General features: G+C 43.0%; 1 protein-coding gene across 2 annotated transcripts; it reads left to right on the top strand.

The window, feature by feature from the left end:
• Positions 1–930: 930 nt before the first annotated feature.
• mfsd2ab (major facilitator superfamily domain containing 2ab) lies at positions 931–15520 on the top strand. Of its 2 annotated transcripts, XM_040020481.1 has the most exons (15): positions 931–1039; positions 1079–1209; positions 4301–4423; positions 5350–5474; positions 9336–9459; positions 9784–9862; positions 9946–10121; positions 10235–10325; positions 10677–10795; positions 11016–11099; positions 12655–12738; positions 12875–12987; positions 13091–13234; positions 13491–13667; positions 13760–15520. In XM_040020481.1, exons 2-15 carry the CDS (start codon positions 1120–1122, stop codon positions 13812–13814), a joined length of 1584 nt encoding a protein of 527 aa, XP_039876415.1. In that variant the 5' UTR covers positions 931–1039; positions 1079–1119; the 3' UTR covers positions 13815–15520. The 2 variants fall into 2 exon arrangements, with proteins under 2 accessions (XP_039876415.1, XP_039876414.1); XM_040020480.1 differs by having other exon boundaries at positions 971–1209.
• Positions 15521–17273: the final 1753 nt, after the last annotated feature.

The following is a 17273-nucleotide window of genomic DNA, read 5'->3' as shown; positions in this document are numbered from 1 at the left end:
CAAATATTGCAAATGTTTGTTTACATCTTCAGCAGTCCAATGGTTCCTGCTACATAGGTGGGTATTCATACCTGTAGCAGTGTGTGTATAGCATATGTATACTGCAGGCTTTATGGAATGTATGCTCAGCTAATCTGGGAATATATACTGGAATAGAGAGGATAAAACACCTTTCAAATATAGACCTGAGAATCCGAGACCACGTCAAGCAGTAATCGAGCGATCTGCAGTCAACTGCACAAGCAAAACTTTTTCTTTCTACCACACACGAGGCGTCTCGTGTATGCTTCTGTTTAGCAGTGAGGAGATACGTGTGTCCATTTTTGACGGTGATCAACGCCTTTGAACTGATTCCACTGATGCTCAGTACAGAGGTAGGGGGTTACTTTGAGTTTTGACATCGCCATACAGGACTCATGAAAGGTTGCACGAGAGATTTCCCAAAGCTGATTCCCTGTATACAAAACAGCTGCTAAAAGAAGTGTTTGTATATGAAGGAACGACACAGCTTCACTCTAAATGCAATGTGTAGGCTAAATGTCGTGGATTACATTTTAACCAGCTGTTTGCTTGAGTCTGAGTGTTCCTGTTTTATTTGATTGTCTTCTGACCTGCGCCAGCGTATCCAGTTTGAATGATTAGCTCAGGGAAAACGCATGGAGAGAGCATATTTCTCTAGTACTGGCCAAATCTTTCTTAATTACAAGGTCTTAAATAATCAGGCCCTAATAAATATATATATATCCACCAGCTTTGATTTTTAGTAGGTGTGCGCGTTATAGGAGCGATCAGTCACAGCTCGTTTGTAAATGTAAACACACTTGGATGAAAACGGATACAAAGAATTTCCAAGAAAAGGCTTCTGATGAAGAAACATATGACTGTGACACACCCGAGGGGGCGTGGTATAGTAGTGGTGTGAATGGCTCACGTTAGAGGGCGGGGACATCCAAAAAATTACATCCAGTCAAGCTTGCTTGCTGCCAGCACCACATCTCATCAGTCCTCATTGAATTTACACGCTATCGGACCGTATTTCTTTCTGTTAAGGGAGGATAGTGGTTTATTTGTGTATTTATTTCTGAGGCAAATTCAACCGAGGACGAAGTTATTTCTGCCATGGCGAAAGGAGAAGGAGCTGAACAATACTCGAACGCCAGTTTGTTGAATAAACCGGGGAACTCGGATGGCATCCAGCTCGCTAAAAGGGTGAGTAAATTCATTTATTCAAAATTTAGCTTTAGGTACGGGTTGATTCTGGCCCGCTTTCACACGAATTCTCGAAAATAGAAAGGGCCAGGCTTTGATAGGAATGGGTAATACCGGCGAGCTGACACTTTAAGGGTGACTCATGTATACGTTAGCTTAAATAAGGCGCGCGCCATTCCGGGCCAACATTTGTCCCATTAGTAACTCGGAAACGATATAAACGGAATTAAAAAAAATGGATAAACGCATAATTTAATAAAATGTAATTATTGTTATTTGGCACGTGAGTGTTATTTGGGCCTTCGGGAAGCCCTTTCTCCTTCTTCTGAACCTTAATTATACTAAGAACGCATTCTTCAAACAGTTTAAACCAAAAACCGTGGTTTTGGAGGGCTACATCTACACAAATGGGTTTAATTCACAGTTTGCATGTGTGGAAGGCAATGTTCGAGATTTTCTGTGCCCTTATTTTGCCAGCAACGTGTAGCTACATTTGAATTAAATGTAATACCTCACGTCTGTAAAGCGCTTTGGGTGCCTTGAAAAGCGCTATATAAATCCAATCCATTATTGTCTTATCAGTTCCTCAAATTCAGTTCACGTTCGGCTGGTTTTTGACGTTGTTCCTTAAAGTAGCCGAGAATCTGTAAGCTAGGTTATAAATTTGGGTTTTAACCTTTGCATAAAGGTGGCTTACTTTTAATTAAAGCCTCTAAAATAATTACACTTTTTTTTTTAAAATCACGCTGGGAATATCGATATCGCCTTTCCAAAAACGTCGCAGAACGTCGTCTGCTAACACCAGCGTGGTTTGTCTTATCCTTCATATCAGTTTTAATAAGCATTCTCAGATAGATGTGCTGCATTCACTGGGCTCTGTTAAAACCCCCACTAGCTCTGCCTTTGCAAGGAAGAAACACTCAACGAAAAAGAGAAAGTAGCCTGTCTTTCTGAGGCTGGAATAATCAGACACTATAATTTGCATTGTAGTAACAAAAATGCGGTAGAGTTCATTTGCACGATGTTTTAAATTCCCTCACATACTAGTGGTTTGTTAAACAAATGCTTTAATTTTTCACTGCTTTGGTATTCACGTCCCCCCCCCCCCGAAAAAGAAAACCACACAAACAAACACACACTGCTGAAGAAAATTCCCATTAAATTTACAATTTTCCCGAAAGCACTGAACGCCACAGGGAGCACCCACCAAGGCGACGTGTCAGATAATGAAGGAGCAGGCAGAGGACCTTTCCCGAAAACAGACTACAAAATGAGTGTTCGGGATTTTGTGTGTCTGCACCTTTAAACTAAGGGAGTGACACGTGAACCCAAAAAGCAGGAAAAACGTCTCACCTACGCATGTTACGCATTTACAGTAGTAACATATCATTAGTGGGAACTCTGATAGCAGGTGTGGCCCTGGAAGTAATATCAGTGAAGGTAGATTCAGTGTCCTGTTTATAAAACTCGGCTACGTTCCTTTCTCTTTTTCTTTTTTGCCAAAGACATCTGTCCACGTGTGGCCGCAAGCTCAGTTAAGATCCATTATGGTTGTGTGTTTTAAATAGACTGCCTGACAACCATGCAAATGTGTGTGACACGAATACACTGTCACATTAACACATTCCTGTGGCAGTTACTTGATGGTTACATGCCTGTGTCGGTACAGTCAGTGCTCTGCATTCAGGTAGAGTGGGTTCAGGGGAGTTATGTAAGGTGAGAGATGCTTGAGATTTTGCATTTGCTGCCATGGACACCAGAGCTACTGCAGCTACTGCATTTCCAGCTATTATGGTTAAAACTGCTTCTTCTGCTGGTTTGTCCTTGCAGTGAAGAGTGTTTGACCTAAAGAAAAGCAGAGCTGGGCATATCAGTGGGGCAAAGACTGGTTTATTTTCATGCAGTGACAGCAATGCTTCATTTCCGTGTCCTTTTCCTGATCCTTATGAGGAGTGGTGAAATATGCCGAAGGTTACTTTAAACAGATTGTACCTTGATATAGGTTTTCTGCTTTTCTTCTTCTGCTTAAGGTTATCAGCAAGAGCCCTTTTCTCATTCAGCACCAGTGATTAACCCCCCCCCCCCCCCCCCCTTTTAAAAAAATAAATAAATAAATAAAGAGAGAGGGGTCAGACTAAGCAGCAGAAAACTCAAACTTTCGATTGGTCGGGGATGAGGGTGTGTGTTCGCCTCTCTTTGGGCAGCAGTGGTCAAAGCTCTGGTCAAACAGTGGCAGTCATCCACTGAGGAATTAAGCCATCTCAAACTGATGCCAAGGTGCTGTCGCCCCGGCTTTTGGAGTGAGTGACACAATGGTGTAGTCAGACGCTCACACCAATCGTGGATTTGTGTTGCCATTAGGAGATCTGTTTGGAGTCTGTCTGTTGAGGAAATGATTACATGTTCAGCGGAGAAACTCTTGAAGAATAAGCGCTTGTTACCAAACCAAGGGTTTCTTGTTTCCCTGGCGGCTGTCCCCGACACCTTCCAAATACACTACACTGTGGTTAGCTTTTTGCCAGCAGAACTCACGAGCTCTTAAGACCCTCTGGCGATTAAGAATTTAGGCCATGTTCCTCGTGAGGCTCGGAAAAAATGTTTTATTGTTTAATGGGACTGGTGAGAAAGAAGCAAGTCTGCAGATTAAGTCCTCAGACAGAAATTGAGAAAGTTGCCGATTTATAATCTGCTTCCTTTTTTTTTTTTTTTTTTTTTTTTTGTCTTCTGGGGACAGGGGGAGTGTAATTGTTTGTAGGTGTGTTGCAGTGGCTGTGTAAGGCTTAAGCTGCTGCTGGCCACTCCGGGGAAGTGACCTCTCCTATAATTACAAAAACTTGGCCCCGCTGAAGTCCAAAAACGTTTGCAGACAGCTGCAAATACCCGAGGGCAGTTTCCTCAAAAGTTGGCTATCATTGAAGCCGTTTATTGCCTCTTGTCAAGCGAGATCCTCCCAGATGATGAGCAGGTCTCAGGCCTGCTCTAAGGTGTGCCTGTTGAACAAAATGTTCTTATCCTACTTTTGTTTTTACGATCAATGTATTTGAGCACGTTCTAAATCTGTGTTTCTGTTCTTTTTATTGCCTACTTGCAGCATGAGCAGAACAGGTTATCAGTCTGCAACAAGATATGCTATGCCATCGGGGGAGCTCCGTACCAGATCACAGGATGCGCCCTGGGCTTCTTTTTGCAGATCTATCTACTGGACGTAGCACAGGTGAGGAGGTTGAAATTGTTTCCAAACTCCAAAGAGATAAATGAAGCCACCTGGCTTCACCATCAGTGATAAGTAACCTGAACCTGTGCTTTCAGAATATGTCAATTTTGACGGTTAGGGGGAAAAAAAATACATATATGTTCAATTTAACACTCATTAAATACTATTAAATTTTCCAATAAGAAAGCCTAACCCTATATGTGTCCAAAACATTAAGGGATAGGAGTAAGGTTAGACTTCACAAGGTTAAATGGGATTGAGAGCAAAGTGTGCAGTCTGTTCTCTGTAATGTAGTAATGCTGAGTCTTAAAGCCCTGCTCTTATAAGCCCTCATACAGGACTTTACACAGATCAGAGCAAAGTTGTGGAAAAAGTTTCTGCCTTGTTGCTATTATTGACTCGATGATGGGGCTCCAGTGTATTAAGAGGCTTACAGGAGCTTGTTCTGAAAAGCTTTGGGAGGGGTACAGTGGTGGCACAATATAAAGGGGGGAGCTCGCATTAATGAGCACTGACAGTAATCTGATGGTCATGGCCATGATGGCAGTGATAGTCAAAGGCTTCCCAGGGTTCGGTCTTGTTCGCCTTCCATGGCTATTAATTAACAGTCTATGGGGTGACACAGCGTGGTACAGATTGTACATTTAGAAGTCACACATTCATCACCCTGTCCGAGTTTGTCCCCTCTGTTAACACCCAGCTGGCAGCTAATATGTGTTAAGAGTTACCCTCTCACTGCTGCCTTTAAAAAAAAGATAGTGACTAAACCTTTCCCACTGTAATGCGAAGTGTAATGCCCATTTTTACAGCTTCACTGCTACTGTTTAGCTATACGACCACATAACCTGTGCTCATTTATCTGAGCTGATACATGTGTATAACAGCCACGTGTCGACATCTCTAATCTTTTTCTTGTGCTTTTACAGATCGATCCCTTCTATGCTTCCATCATCTTGTTTGTTGGGCGAGCTTGGGACGCCGTAACGGACCCCACAGTGGGCTTCCTGGTCTCTCGAAGCCCGTGGACGCGTTGTGGACGCATGCTGCCCTGGTGAGCTTTTACTCCCTCCTAGTTTCGTGGTGCTACACAGTCCATTTGATTTGATGTGCATAACAAATAGACTTCCTTAGTGAGGTCTCTGACAAACTGTTTCCTTTACCTTACTGATAAAGCTGGATTAAGCAGTTCAAACACTTGTTGCGTGTTTGTTGTTGGAGCATGTGATCACAGGGTCTCCCATCAGCCCTGGTGGAAGTTTCCCAACTGTATGATGTCAGTGTTTGGGGAGGGCGGGACTTTGTTCTCTACTTTTGAAAAGCCAGAGACTTCTCTCAGGAGGGTTTACTATGCGTCATGCTATTGCTGCAGTACTACTTCCTCATTGCCAGCATGTGCGGATGTGTCCATTCAAACTCTCCTTCCCCCATCTCTCATTCACCTCCTGCTATTTAGCATAGCATACTGAGAACTGTCTTTAGGTGAAGTGGACCACATTAACTGCTACTGTTTGAACTATAAACCCCCTAAAGATGTCAAGCCATTTTTTTTTAAGTTAAACAAAAACAGGAAGTTGCTTCAGGAGATACTCTTGCACATAACCCACATTGTAGTTTTTGGTGACAAATACAACTCCAGCGCATTACAGGAACCACACAAAGACTCTTTGGAAGTCTTCTTTGTGTGGTTATTTGACATAAAACCTTAAATATACAGAGAATAATATGAAAACCCATCTTGTATTTAGGTTTGAATTCAGCTTGGATCTTTGTCTGTGTGTAGGAGGGCGGTGAAGCATGCCTGAAAAGGCTTGCTGATCGCTTTTCTTTTCAGATTTGACCCACCCACCCCCCACCACTACATTGTTCTGTCTATGGGCATCTTGCACAGTGTTATCAGCTCTAAAGTCTAATGACTTTTAAACCCCTATTCCCCACACCGTTACACACCTGTGGTCTGTGTCAACGGAGATGTAATTGATATAATTCCGCTGATGTAAGAGACTACTGGGGTGTCAGCGGAGCTGCTAGTTATAGAGCTGTCAGCACAGAAGATGTTTTAGAGCCACTGTCCCTTCAGTACATGCAGTACTCTGTAGTGTGACGAGGGTAGAAATAAGCCACCGGAGGTAAAGGGTATCGGAGAGAGAGGATATGTCAAGAACAACATGTGTCAGAGCAAAGGCATCTCTTTAATAACCACCACGAGGAGGTGTGGGGTGTGTGCTGCACCTGTGTATTTACTCCCTTGCCTCCTTGATTAAACATATAATTTCCCAAGCTGGTTAGGAAATGAGCGTTGGGTAGGAAGTGGCACGAGTGGGAGGAGAGGGTCCCCTGCCTGCCCACTAGTGTCTTTCCCTGTGTTAATGCAACCTCTTGGTAAATGGTGTGAGAGTAAGCAAAAGGCTATGAAAGCAGATAATCAAGATAAAATTCCTTTTTGCAATAATTTTTCCTATACAGCTCAAATTTTAGCTTGTTACAAGTAGAGCGCAGCTACTTTTGTCACCGCGTAGTTCAGCTTGGCTCTGTAGAAACGATATCTTCTAGAGGAGGTAAAGGTCATGTAATGTTTTAGAAAGACAGTTTCTTGCTGATGCTCAAATGAATTCTAGTTAAACGGCCATGGTTTTAGAGCTCATTCAAAGAAAGTTTGTGGTAAATAATCTAAGTATTTGTGGCTGTGATTTTTAGCTTTGATCTTGCAGCCTATGTGGATGTGTATGTCGCAAGTAGACCTGCATGACTAATGCAGAAGAAATGTCATAATGGCGAGACTGAGGTTCGCAGAGCTGACGGTGATATAAATGTTCCTCACCAGTGATGAAATCGTTAATGGGAGTTCCTGTGAAGCAGCGCTGAACTCGATGATGTAAAAATTATATTACGAGTTATTTCTTTGTCAAAAAATTTTGACTGAGAAGCGAATGTGCAAGAGGGTGATGGATTTTATCTCGTTACTGTAATTACTGCTGAGATGCTGATGTTTGTGACCCACTTTCGAGATTCAGAGGAAGGGGGGAGGGATAAAGTGCATCCTCCACTTCTCGTCAGAAATGGGGCATGGGCTTTTGGTTGTAGCGGGGGTGGGTTTGGCATATTTGGTTATATTATGGCTCAGTTCATTTCAGACACATGTGCAGAGAGCAGGCAGGAAGCTGTAGATGCAGTCAGAGCTGCTCTGTCTTTAATGCTTGGAAGCCACAGTAGGGGGAGGGTGACTGGAGCTGAGCGAGCTTCTCATTGGTCCTGCCCACAACACACCACTAGTTTTAGCCAATAGCTGCTCAGCTTTCAGTGCCTGTATTACGTTTTAAAGAGTGACTGAGGAATCCAGGAGGTTACTGGAGTTCAAGTTCTAGCAGAGTGAATTTTCAGACCGAAGGCCTTCCTGTTGCTTATCTTATATCACTGTCAGCTTCTGCAGTTGGCTACAGTATGAAGAGCCAGTTTTGAAGACTTTCACCTAAAGAGTGATATATATATTTTTTTGGGGGGGGGATTTCTGACTTATGAAAGCACAAAGTCAAAAACTGAATTTTAAACATTTATTATTGCTTCAGCCGCCAAGCCAAAAATGAGAAAATGGAGAGATAACTGTGTCACTCTCACACACAGAAGCTCTTAAGATAGCTTTTCACTCTTACTAAACTGTTGATAGACTTAAAGCTGCCACTCGCTGAGTTAATTCGCTGACAAAGTAGATAACGCTCGCTCTTGTCAGCACGGCTGTTTCAGAAGATGTTTAAATGTGATGTAGGTCAATGCTTGTATGGCCCAGTGTGCCTCCGGAGTTCTGCAAGGATGGTGCGAAGCTTATCTTAGCCTTGCAGACAGTGAACACGTGCCTTAAAAAACAAACAAACAAACCAAGCAACACAGTTTCTGCTGGTGACTTGTGTGGATGACATTCCTTGCGTTTGTGTTCATCTCTCATTGGCTGGAGTTGATTACTGTATTAAAAAAGGAGGGAAAAAAAGGAGCAAGCATTCCTGAGCGCATTGTTGCATGTGGATGGATCATGTGTTCCAGCTTGTCCACCCTTTCTGTACACTCCCACACTGTGTTCAAACAAGGGTACAGTTAATCACATCACATGGGCGAGAGAGCAGACAGCACGTCGCTCCGCCGGACCTTTTCTCTCTTTCAAACTCTCGCTGCGGTGCGTGATTATGAATTGTTCGCAAGGGCTCGAATTGATTGGCAGCGAGTTGTTCAGCTTTCTGAGCACTGTGGAGAGAAGTTAGGCCTGCTCTAGCTGTTGGACCACTCTGACTCGAGCATGATTTCGCATCCTGTCTGAAAGACCTGTCAGCAACCTGTCAGTGAATGGCCTGGCAGGATGGCACGAACTGTGTCATATTCCATGTGTATTTCTTGGAATGTGACGCATCCACAGAGGCGTAACTGCAGGGCGAAATCTCACATCTCATTGGACTGTAGCTGTCTGACCATAGGAAGGAGGTGACTGGAGGGCGGGAAGTGTGCAAAAGAACTTCACTTCTGCGGGATTTTATGCTCAGTTAAAGTTCCTGTATGTTGTGTGAATTCATGAAAACGAAAGGTGCCGTTAATGTCGTTCAGCAGCATTCCCAAGTCATTCATCCTCTAGTAACCCTCAGATCAGGCCATATCTGAGGCTCAGCCTCCTTGCATGTAAAGTACATAGACACAATATATTCATCAGGAGACAGTTAACTAAAGTGCAGAATCACTGAAGAAGTGTTGGCACGAGCAGAATAGAAAAGCCATGAGTAGTTACGCAATGAGAGACTTTTTAGGCCTGGAAACTGTTTACAAAATGAGATGTTCCACACTTTGAGTAGATCACGTTTTACATCGACTGACGCTGTTGCTGTTGTCATGTTTTCCCGTTCCACTCCCCTCCCTCCCCCTGCTTTCTCATCTGCAGGATCGTACTGTCAACCCCTCTGGCTGTGATTTCCTACTTCCTCATATGGTACGTTCCTCCCTTTGAGAATGGCAAAGTCATCTGGTACCTCTTCTTCTACTGCCTCTTCCAGAGCCTCCAGACTGTGAGTACCACATGTGCACGCACAAACATGCTCACTATAACCTTTCATTGTAGGGTTCTCAGAGTATGGCCTGCAGTCTAACTGTGGTCTTTGGTGATGTCGGAGGGAAAGAATGTTCCCCTCTGTATTTCCTTCTTCCGTGTATATATAATATTAGTATGTAGCACCTCATGGGAAGATTAACCCCAACTTCTTTATAAGTCTGATATATTTGGATTACTTAGAAAACAGTTTCCTGTCTTCGTGCAGTGCTTGTGGTATCTAAGTATCGATCATTTGTTGAAGCTGTTCTCTCACCTTCATACTCTTTGTGATTTCGCGCAGTGCTTCCATGTGCCATACTCAGCCCTCACCATGTTCATCAGCTCAGAGCAGAAAGAGAGAGACTCTGCGACTGCCTACAGTGAGTATCGGCATGTTAAAGCGCCGTCCTCTTAGATAAACCTCCTGGAGCCTCTTTACGATGCCTCCTTGTCTCCTCATCAGGGATGACGGTGGAGGTTTTGGGCACCGTACTCGGTACGGCGATCCAGGGCCAGATCGTCGGCTTGGCGAACGCTCCCTGCATCCCGGGGCCCGTCGATATCCTGGCGGAGCCGAGCAACTTCTCTGCGTCCCCTGGACTTAATGAGTCTAAGCCTGTCATCTCCCTGGAGCACACGGTAACCGTTTATTAGTTGGCTAATGAACAAGTTCGTCTAATTAGACGCGAGCTGATGACGGCGGTTTGTGAAATCTTCTGAATACTCACTGCGCATTTCTTCCTCCTGTGCAGAGAACAGCCTACATGATCGCGTCGGGTGTGATCTGCTTGATTTACATCATCTGTGCTGTCGTGCTGTTCTTCGGTGTGAGAGAACAAAAAGGTGAGCGTTTATCAGAATCAACCATCCTTCTGTTGTTGGATCCTTTAACAGACTAAGATTTTATCCAAAGCCAAAATCACTGATGTCAGATTCCCGATGGGCCACACATGTACGCTTCCTTCGTGTGATTACAGCTCCATGATTATAGGCTGAGGAAGCACACAAAGTTTGCTCAAAGTGAAAGCCTTGTGACCTCGTAATAAGATGTCTGGCTATTTCAGGGTGAGGCTTAAAGGCAGCTGCACATGAAAAGTGTCATTTAAAGTAAAAAAGCTCAGAAACGGGACATCAGAACGTTTCAAAGTGAATTCTGCATCTTGGTTCACTCCCTCGTGTCTTTTCTCTTTTCAGAGTCTTCTCGTCCCAGGTCTGAGCCCATGTCCTTCTTTCAGGGGATTAAGCTGGTGATGGGGTATGGACCATATGCCAAACTGGTCATGGCCTTCCTCTTTACCTCACTAGGTTTCATGGTGCGTACATGAAAGAGCCACACACACTCTGTATATTTTACTGTAAATGAATTTGTGTACAGGATAACTTCCCATGTTTGCTTTTTTCAGTCACTAACTTCAGCCTGTTTAGTCTCTTGCATGTTTGTGCTCCCAGCCAGAGTTTTCTTGGCCCCATGTGCATGTGTGCGTGTTTGTGTGTTCAAGCAATACACTGAGTGACCTCTCTCTCATCCTGCAGCTCCTGGAGGGAAACTTTGCCCTGTTCTGCAGCGCCACACTGGGTTTCAGGAACGACTTCCAGAATATTCTGCTCGTCATCATGGTGAGTAGAGACACAGAGGAGGTGACCGGGAGGTGGTTTATTGTGACAAACACATAGACACAGACAGCTAGGTGCACTGTTCCCATAGAAATGACTCCAGCTACCCCTGGCAGGTGAAACCCAGAGCAGCCCGTTTGTGTGGAACAAAATGAGCCATTAGTGTCAGCGTGCAGACAAAAGCCTTCTCTTGTAAATGGTCTTCAATTACAAAATCCACTCTGTACTCGGTCAGAAAGGAAGGCTCCTGCATGGCTGTTTCAGTGATGTGTGACTGCTCGGCCCGAATGCCACCCCGTTCCCACAGACCGTAAAGAAGCCACAGTCACCTCTGCTTTCATGTCTCTTTTATATAAACCTGTGGTATAAGGGGAACAAAAAGCTTTCATATCAAAGAGTCACGCAAACTTCCCGACGAGTATTAAAGCTAATTAATCTACAGATGTGCTGAGCTCACGCAACGGTATGGGGTGAGAAAGTGCAGGTTAGCAAGGGTGAAGAGATTAGATGCTTTGAGCCTTTACTTCACGGACAGGATTATGTAGCCAAGGTAGTGACTATTAACCAGTGCGTGCAGTCACTGAAATGACTTTGTTTAATCAGCACTGAGAGATGGTAATCCTTGATGATGTGTGAGGTGATCTCATTATCTTATAATGGCAACGATAAGATAAACAAAATCAAATTGGCACACGTTATAAAAGCACATGTACCTCACACTGGCTGTCAGTCGAAGGAGCAAAAGCAGCAAAGGTCAAAAGTAATGAATAACTGAGGGAAGAGGAGGAAGGCAGAAAAAGCCTCCTGTGTGGCGCCTGTTCATGTTAGATGCAGCTTAGATCCAGCTTAGATGCACAGCACGTGCAGTCGTTCTTAAGGATGTTTGTATGAGAATGTCGTGCTGCTCAGTTTCAGTGAAGGCAGTTTGTGTGAAACTCTCTTCAAAGTTGGTTTTGAAGATGAAAGCTGATGCGTGATGTTATTTGATGTCTAAGAAAAAAACAGCAAGGCTCATGGGGGCGAAGGTTTGAGAGAAGTGTTTGCAGAACAGCAAGACTAATTTCAAGTGCATACATTTTAAAACAGAGTGTGTGCTCGTAGACTAAAGTGAAACTACATGAAATAAGTCTGAAAGCTACAGATGACTGCACAGAGAGACTGAGGTGACGGGAAGTTCGGGCCTATCGAAGGCATTCAGAAGGAGAGGTGGGGAAATACCGAGAACACTGTGCACAATGGACGGGTGTTCTCGCCGCCTTGGTCAAACACGCGCAGGTCAAAGCCCACGACGATCTGGGGGCTGTCCCGCCGCTTCATGTCCTCTTTAGGTCAGATGATATCTGAAGTGCTTTGTGACTGCATCAGATGTCTAACATGCTTCTCTTCTTTTATATAACACAGATAAAGTAGGGGTTTTTGTTGTTGTTGGTTTTTCCCGATATTGACCTGGAATATGGAGGGGCGTTGGAGAAACTTACAGGAACTTCTCTGAGGTTTGGTAAAACAGTTGGTTAACCACACTTGTTTTTTGTTTTGGTTTTTTCCCCCCCTCTTTCAGCTCTCCGCTACTCTGGCCATTCCCTTCTGGCAGTGGTTTCTGACTCGTTTTGGAAAGAAGACAGCGGTTTACGTTGGCACACTGGTAAGTCCCTGAAATCTTGTTAAAAGTATAAACAAACCGTAAAACTTAGGGGAATTTTTCTTTCTTAGGAAAACTGATGCAGTATCATTAAGAGACCTGTTTTGGGATTTAAATCTCTCACTGCTGTCATTTCCAGGCTGTGATTCCTTTCATGATCCTGGTGGTGTCCCTGAAGAGTAACCTGGCTGTCACCTACATCTGCTCCTTTGCTGCTGGCGTTGGAGTGGCTGTCGCCTTCCTGCTACCTTGGTATGCCTCTCCGCTGGCTCGTATTTGATGACTTTATAGATAAAAACGTTTTTCTTATCAGGAATGCACATAAATGACCAAGCCTCACGTTTTGTTTGTTCAGGTCTATGCTGCCCGATGTCGTCGACGACTTCCAAGTGCAAAATCCCGACTTCACCGGCCACGAAGCTCTCTTCTATTCCTTCTATGTCTTCTTCACCAAGTTTGCTTCTGGAGTCTCTCTCGGCATCTCTACTCTTAGTTTAGAGTAAGCACTCGCACAAAGTTTAAGCATTTGCAGCTATTTGTTTAGTTGAATTTCTCAGCACCTAAAATCCCACATCAAAGCAAGGAGTTCTTTTCCGTTCCATTAGATTACAGTGAGGCTATAGAGTGCATGTGGGTACATATCACATGAGTAACCACAGCAGTGTTTTTTATTTGATGAGTAATTTGTTACTTTTCCTTCACATCAATATCTCTGCTGCGCTAAAAGCTAATAATTTTATTTCTCTTCTTTTTAGCTTTGCGGGTTACATCAGCCGAGGCTGCTCTCAACCTAAGGAAGTGGACTTGACGTTGAAATTGCTGGTTTCGGCTGCACCCATAGCTCTGATGGCGATTGGCCTGTCCATAATTTACTCTTACCCGATCAATGAGGAGAAGAGGCAAGCTAACCGCAAACTCCTACAGGACCTGAGGTAAGTGCACAGACCCAAACGCTTCACCATCTTCTGTGTGTGTGTTGCATCTCTGTGAGGCAACCCTCCAACCGAAGTCTCTTGTCTCACAGGGAGAATGAGGCGGACTCTGAAACGGACTCAGCAGAACTAGCCAACGTGGTCTAGCTCATTTTCCAGACAGACCAGTGGGGTGAACGAATGGCACTTTTGCACCGGACGGCACCAACAGACCCGCGACTGTCGGATCACTGCCTTGTCCACTAATGCTGCTGTTGCTGCTGCTGTTCCAGAAGTACTTGATTCACTCAAGTGTCATTGTTTCAGCCACCCTGAGGCCTTCTCTAAAGACAACCCTCCCATCTGTGAATCTGTGATATTTTCCTGGCACACTTCTCTGTTTCTGTTTTTCGTGGGGGAAAAAAAAAGCCTTATTTTTTAGATGTACTGTGAAAAGATCCTTTTCATTTTCTTTGTTTAGTTGGTCTTTCTCTGAGTCAAAAATCACACAAGAACTATGAAAAGCATTAAGAGCATGTTTTCATTAGTATTAATGGTGCTATATACGCACGTCGAACGTGAGCGACCTCAGGAGGCTCTGAGATGTGAGCGTTCGACACGAGGAACTTGAACAGCGGTACAACCTTAATTTGTTCCCCCGTTTACGGGGTTTTAAAAAGCTGATGCAAACGTCAGGGGTTTTTTTTGTTTTGTTTTTTTAAAATAGAAATTGTAATTTTACATTTTCACTTCATAGTTTACACAATCCAATCAGCCAGCCTGTTTCATCTTATTCCCATCCCACTGGCTTTTCTTATAAGAGGTTATAAATAATGGTGATGTTTGAACTTGTGGCCAAACAGGAACACCTGCGCTCTAAAGGGCTTCTAATAGTACTCCACCGTCACACTGAAACCACTACAGGAGTGAAAGCAGTTATTTTTCAAAAACATAACTGATGTCTGTATATTCAGCAGCTACATTATTTATAAGGACAGCTGCTGATGGCAGGAAAAACCTTTTCTCTCTCAATGCTTTAAATTTAAGTTACTACAGGCGCCTGTAATTTAGTGATATCATTATTTAAATATTTGTTTTCATTTTTCCTTTTCAAATTCATGTTTTCTAGAAAGCCATGCTTCTTGGATTATTTAACTCTATTTAAGGCCTGTAAAGCTGTTGCCAACTGGGCATTCAGGTTTAACCTCCTCTGCGGTCTTTGCTTCATATGCATTTTATAAAAGGGAAGCGCATCATTTTGGAGAAAGAAGAAGGAAAAAAAAAAAAAAAAAAAGATGAAGATGGAAAGCGGAGCTCTTATCGATGGGTGTTTATGTTCATCTGTATATATGTTTTTATTGGAGAAGCACATGTCAATCTGTCATCACGAGGATTATGTTTCATATCTGTCGATATGGAAATGTGTACATTGAGTGTCATATGTTATACATAATGTTACATCTTTGGCATTTGATTCGGGCAACTGAGTTGCCAATGTTTATTTCATTCATGCTCGTTTTCTTTACCCTCTGCTGAAGAGGACAGAGAACGTACATCCTTACAATTACTACAGGTTTAGTCTACATCCTGTAAATGCCGTCTTGTTTTAATTTGTTGTGTAGTTTTTTTTTTTTTTTTTTTTTTTTTTTTTTTTTATTGACTCTTGAGTGAGGCTGTAGCCAAATGTGTGAAGCTTTAATCCCGACAAAGGCACACAGGCGCCTCCTGTGCATATGTATATACTTGTGTATATATCTTTGTTATATTTGTGTCTGCAAGTGGGATGAACCCATCTACACTATGGTGTAGCTATTTAAGAAAAAAATACTGTGATGGAGGAAAAATATGTTAATAAACACTAACTGATAAATGTCCATTGTGCACTGTGGGGCAAAAAAAATTGGCAGTAGTCTTTACTTCCTCCTTGTGTGGATTAAAAATAAGGAACTTCTTCTCCATCCACACATCCCATGTGGATGGATGAGATTCCAAGATGCATTGCTGATCAGTTGTCTCCCTCTATGATCGGAGGGGATTTTGGTCTTTCTGGTCCAGGATTTGTAGAGCTGAAGCAAGTTTACAGCCAGCACAAACACTGGTTTGGGCCTCTGGTAATAATAATAATGACCTGATGCACTCTCACTAATACCTCGGCATGCTACTGATGAGACGGTGGATGGTGTTTTAGGGGATATCCTCCCAGACATGGATTATAGCATCAGGGAGCTCTAGGAGAGTGTGTGGACACAGAAGATGTGACAGAGGTTCTCACAAGGATTCAGGTCTGGGAAACATGAGGACCAGACAGTGGAATTGATAGCAATACCTTCATACAAAAATTCACTATCATACCTAGTTCTGTCCAAACAAAGTCACCCCAGCTGTATTGACACGACGCAGCAGCACCATCTAGTGGTTACACAGCTCAGCAGCAGGTCAAACATGTCAAGGAGCCATTTACCAACTCCGCACAAGAAATTAGTCCCATATTATATATAGTGGAACCCACTGAAGAAGAAAACTCATGAGTAATAACAGGTAACAGAAGAGGCGCAGCATCAGTCAAAATTATACTAATTTATTAACCAAAAAGGAAAAAAAACCACCATGAACTCCATGAAAAGTGTTAGTGTGTCAGCAGGCGAATGAATGAACTTTAGGCTTACGGTGTTTCACAGTGCGAAGCCTAAACATAACCAGAGCTGGGTGGATGGGATTAGAGAAGCCCGAGGCAGCTGTTTGCAGTTTACCTGCTGAAGAATGATATGATCTGTTTTGATATTTGTTCAACTGTATTTTAAGCGTTTTAAGAGAGATCTGCTGAACCGTGTCGTCTTGATTAATCAGTAATGTTTAATTTCATATAATGATACACAATTCGTTACTAACTTCTTTCAAATCAATTTATGACCTTTCAAAGTAATTTGACATCAATGAGGCTTTAGGTGAGAATCGTACTATGATTATGCATATTTTAAAAATATAACATAATTAGGCTGTTGTTTGCCATTTTTATTGTAAATATTTATCATAAGGGGAAAGGGGGAGTAAAGTACACAATGAGGCCCATCTTATGTCATCAGCTGTGTTGTTTGCCTCCAAGACGTGTCTTCCCGTCCTCAAACGGGAAGCGAGTGTGCAAGTATACAAGTACAAACTGTGTGTACTTAGTATTGAGAAACACCTGCTGACATATTTGACCAGATCAGCGTCATCCCTGTGCCCTGGCTCTAATGGGTAAGGCTGACAGATTGCAGATTGCCAAGGAACCATGAAATAATCAATTAAATGGTGAAATAAAATATGTTTTCAAAAAAGATTAATTGACATATGTATTTAATACACTATTTATTTATTTCCATTTTAATTACGTACTCATCCACTTAATTAATTGCTTAATGGTGTATTTAGTGATATAATTTGGCCACTCTTTGCACTCCAACTATGACGAGAGTCCTCGTCGTATTTTCAGGTGTGGCTCTAGTGAAACCCAGTTTTCACATTCACATGGTTTATGATTCATAATGAACTGATCCCATCTAGTGTTCAGTCACGAAATTGCAATAACTGTTTGGTAAATGTTGGTTTTATTTCGCACACATAAACGGCGACATTTGGATGAATATT

Source organism: Simochromis diagramma, unplaced genomic scaffold, assembly GCF_900408965.1.
Source record: "Simochromis diagramma unplaced genomic scaffold, fSimDia1.1 OVJJ01000753.1, whole genome shotgun sequence".
NCBI lineage: Eukaryota > Metazoa > Chordata > Actinopteri > Cichliformes > Cichlidae > Simochromis > Simochromis diagramma.
The sequence above is the reverse complement of the archived record's forward strand: the minus strand, read 5'-3'. Positions and strand labels throughout refer to the sequence as shown.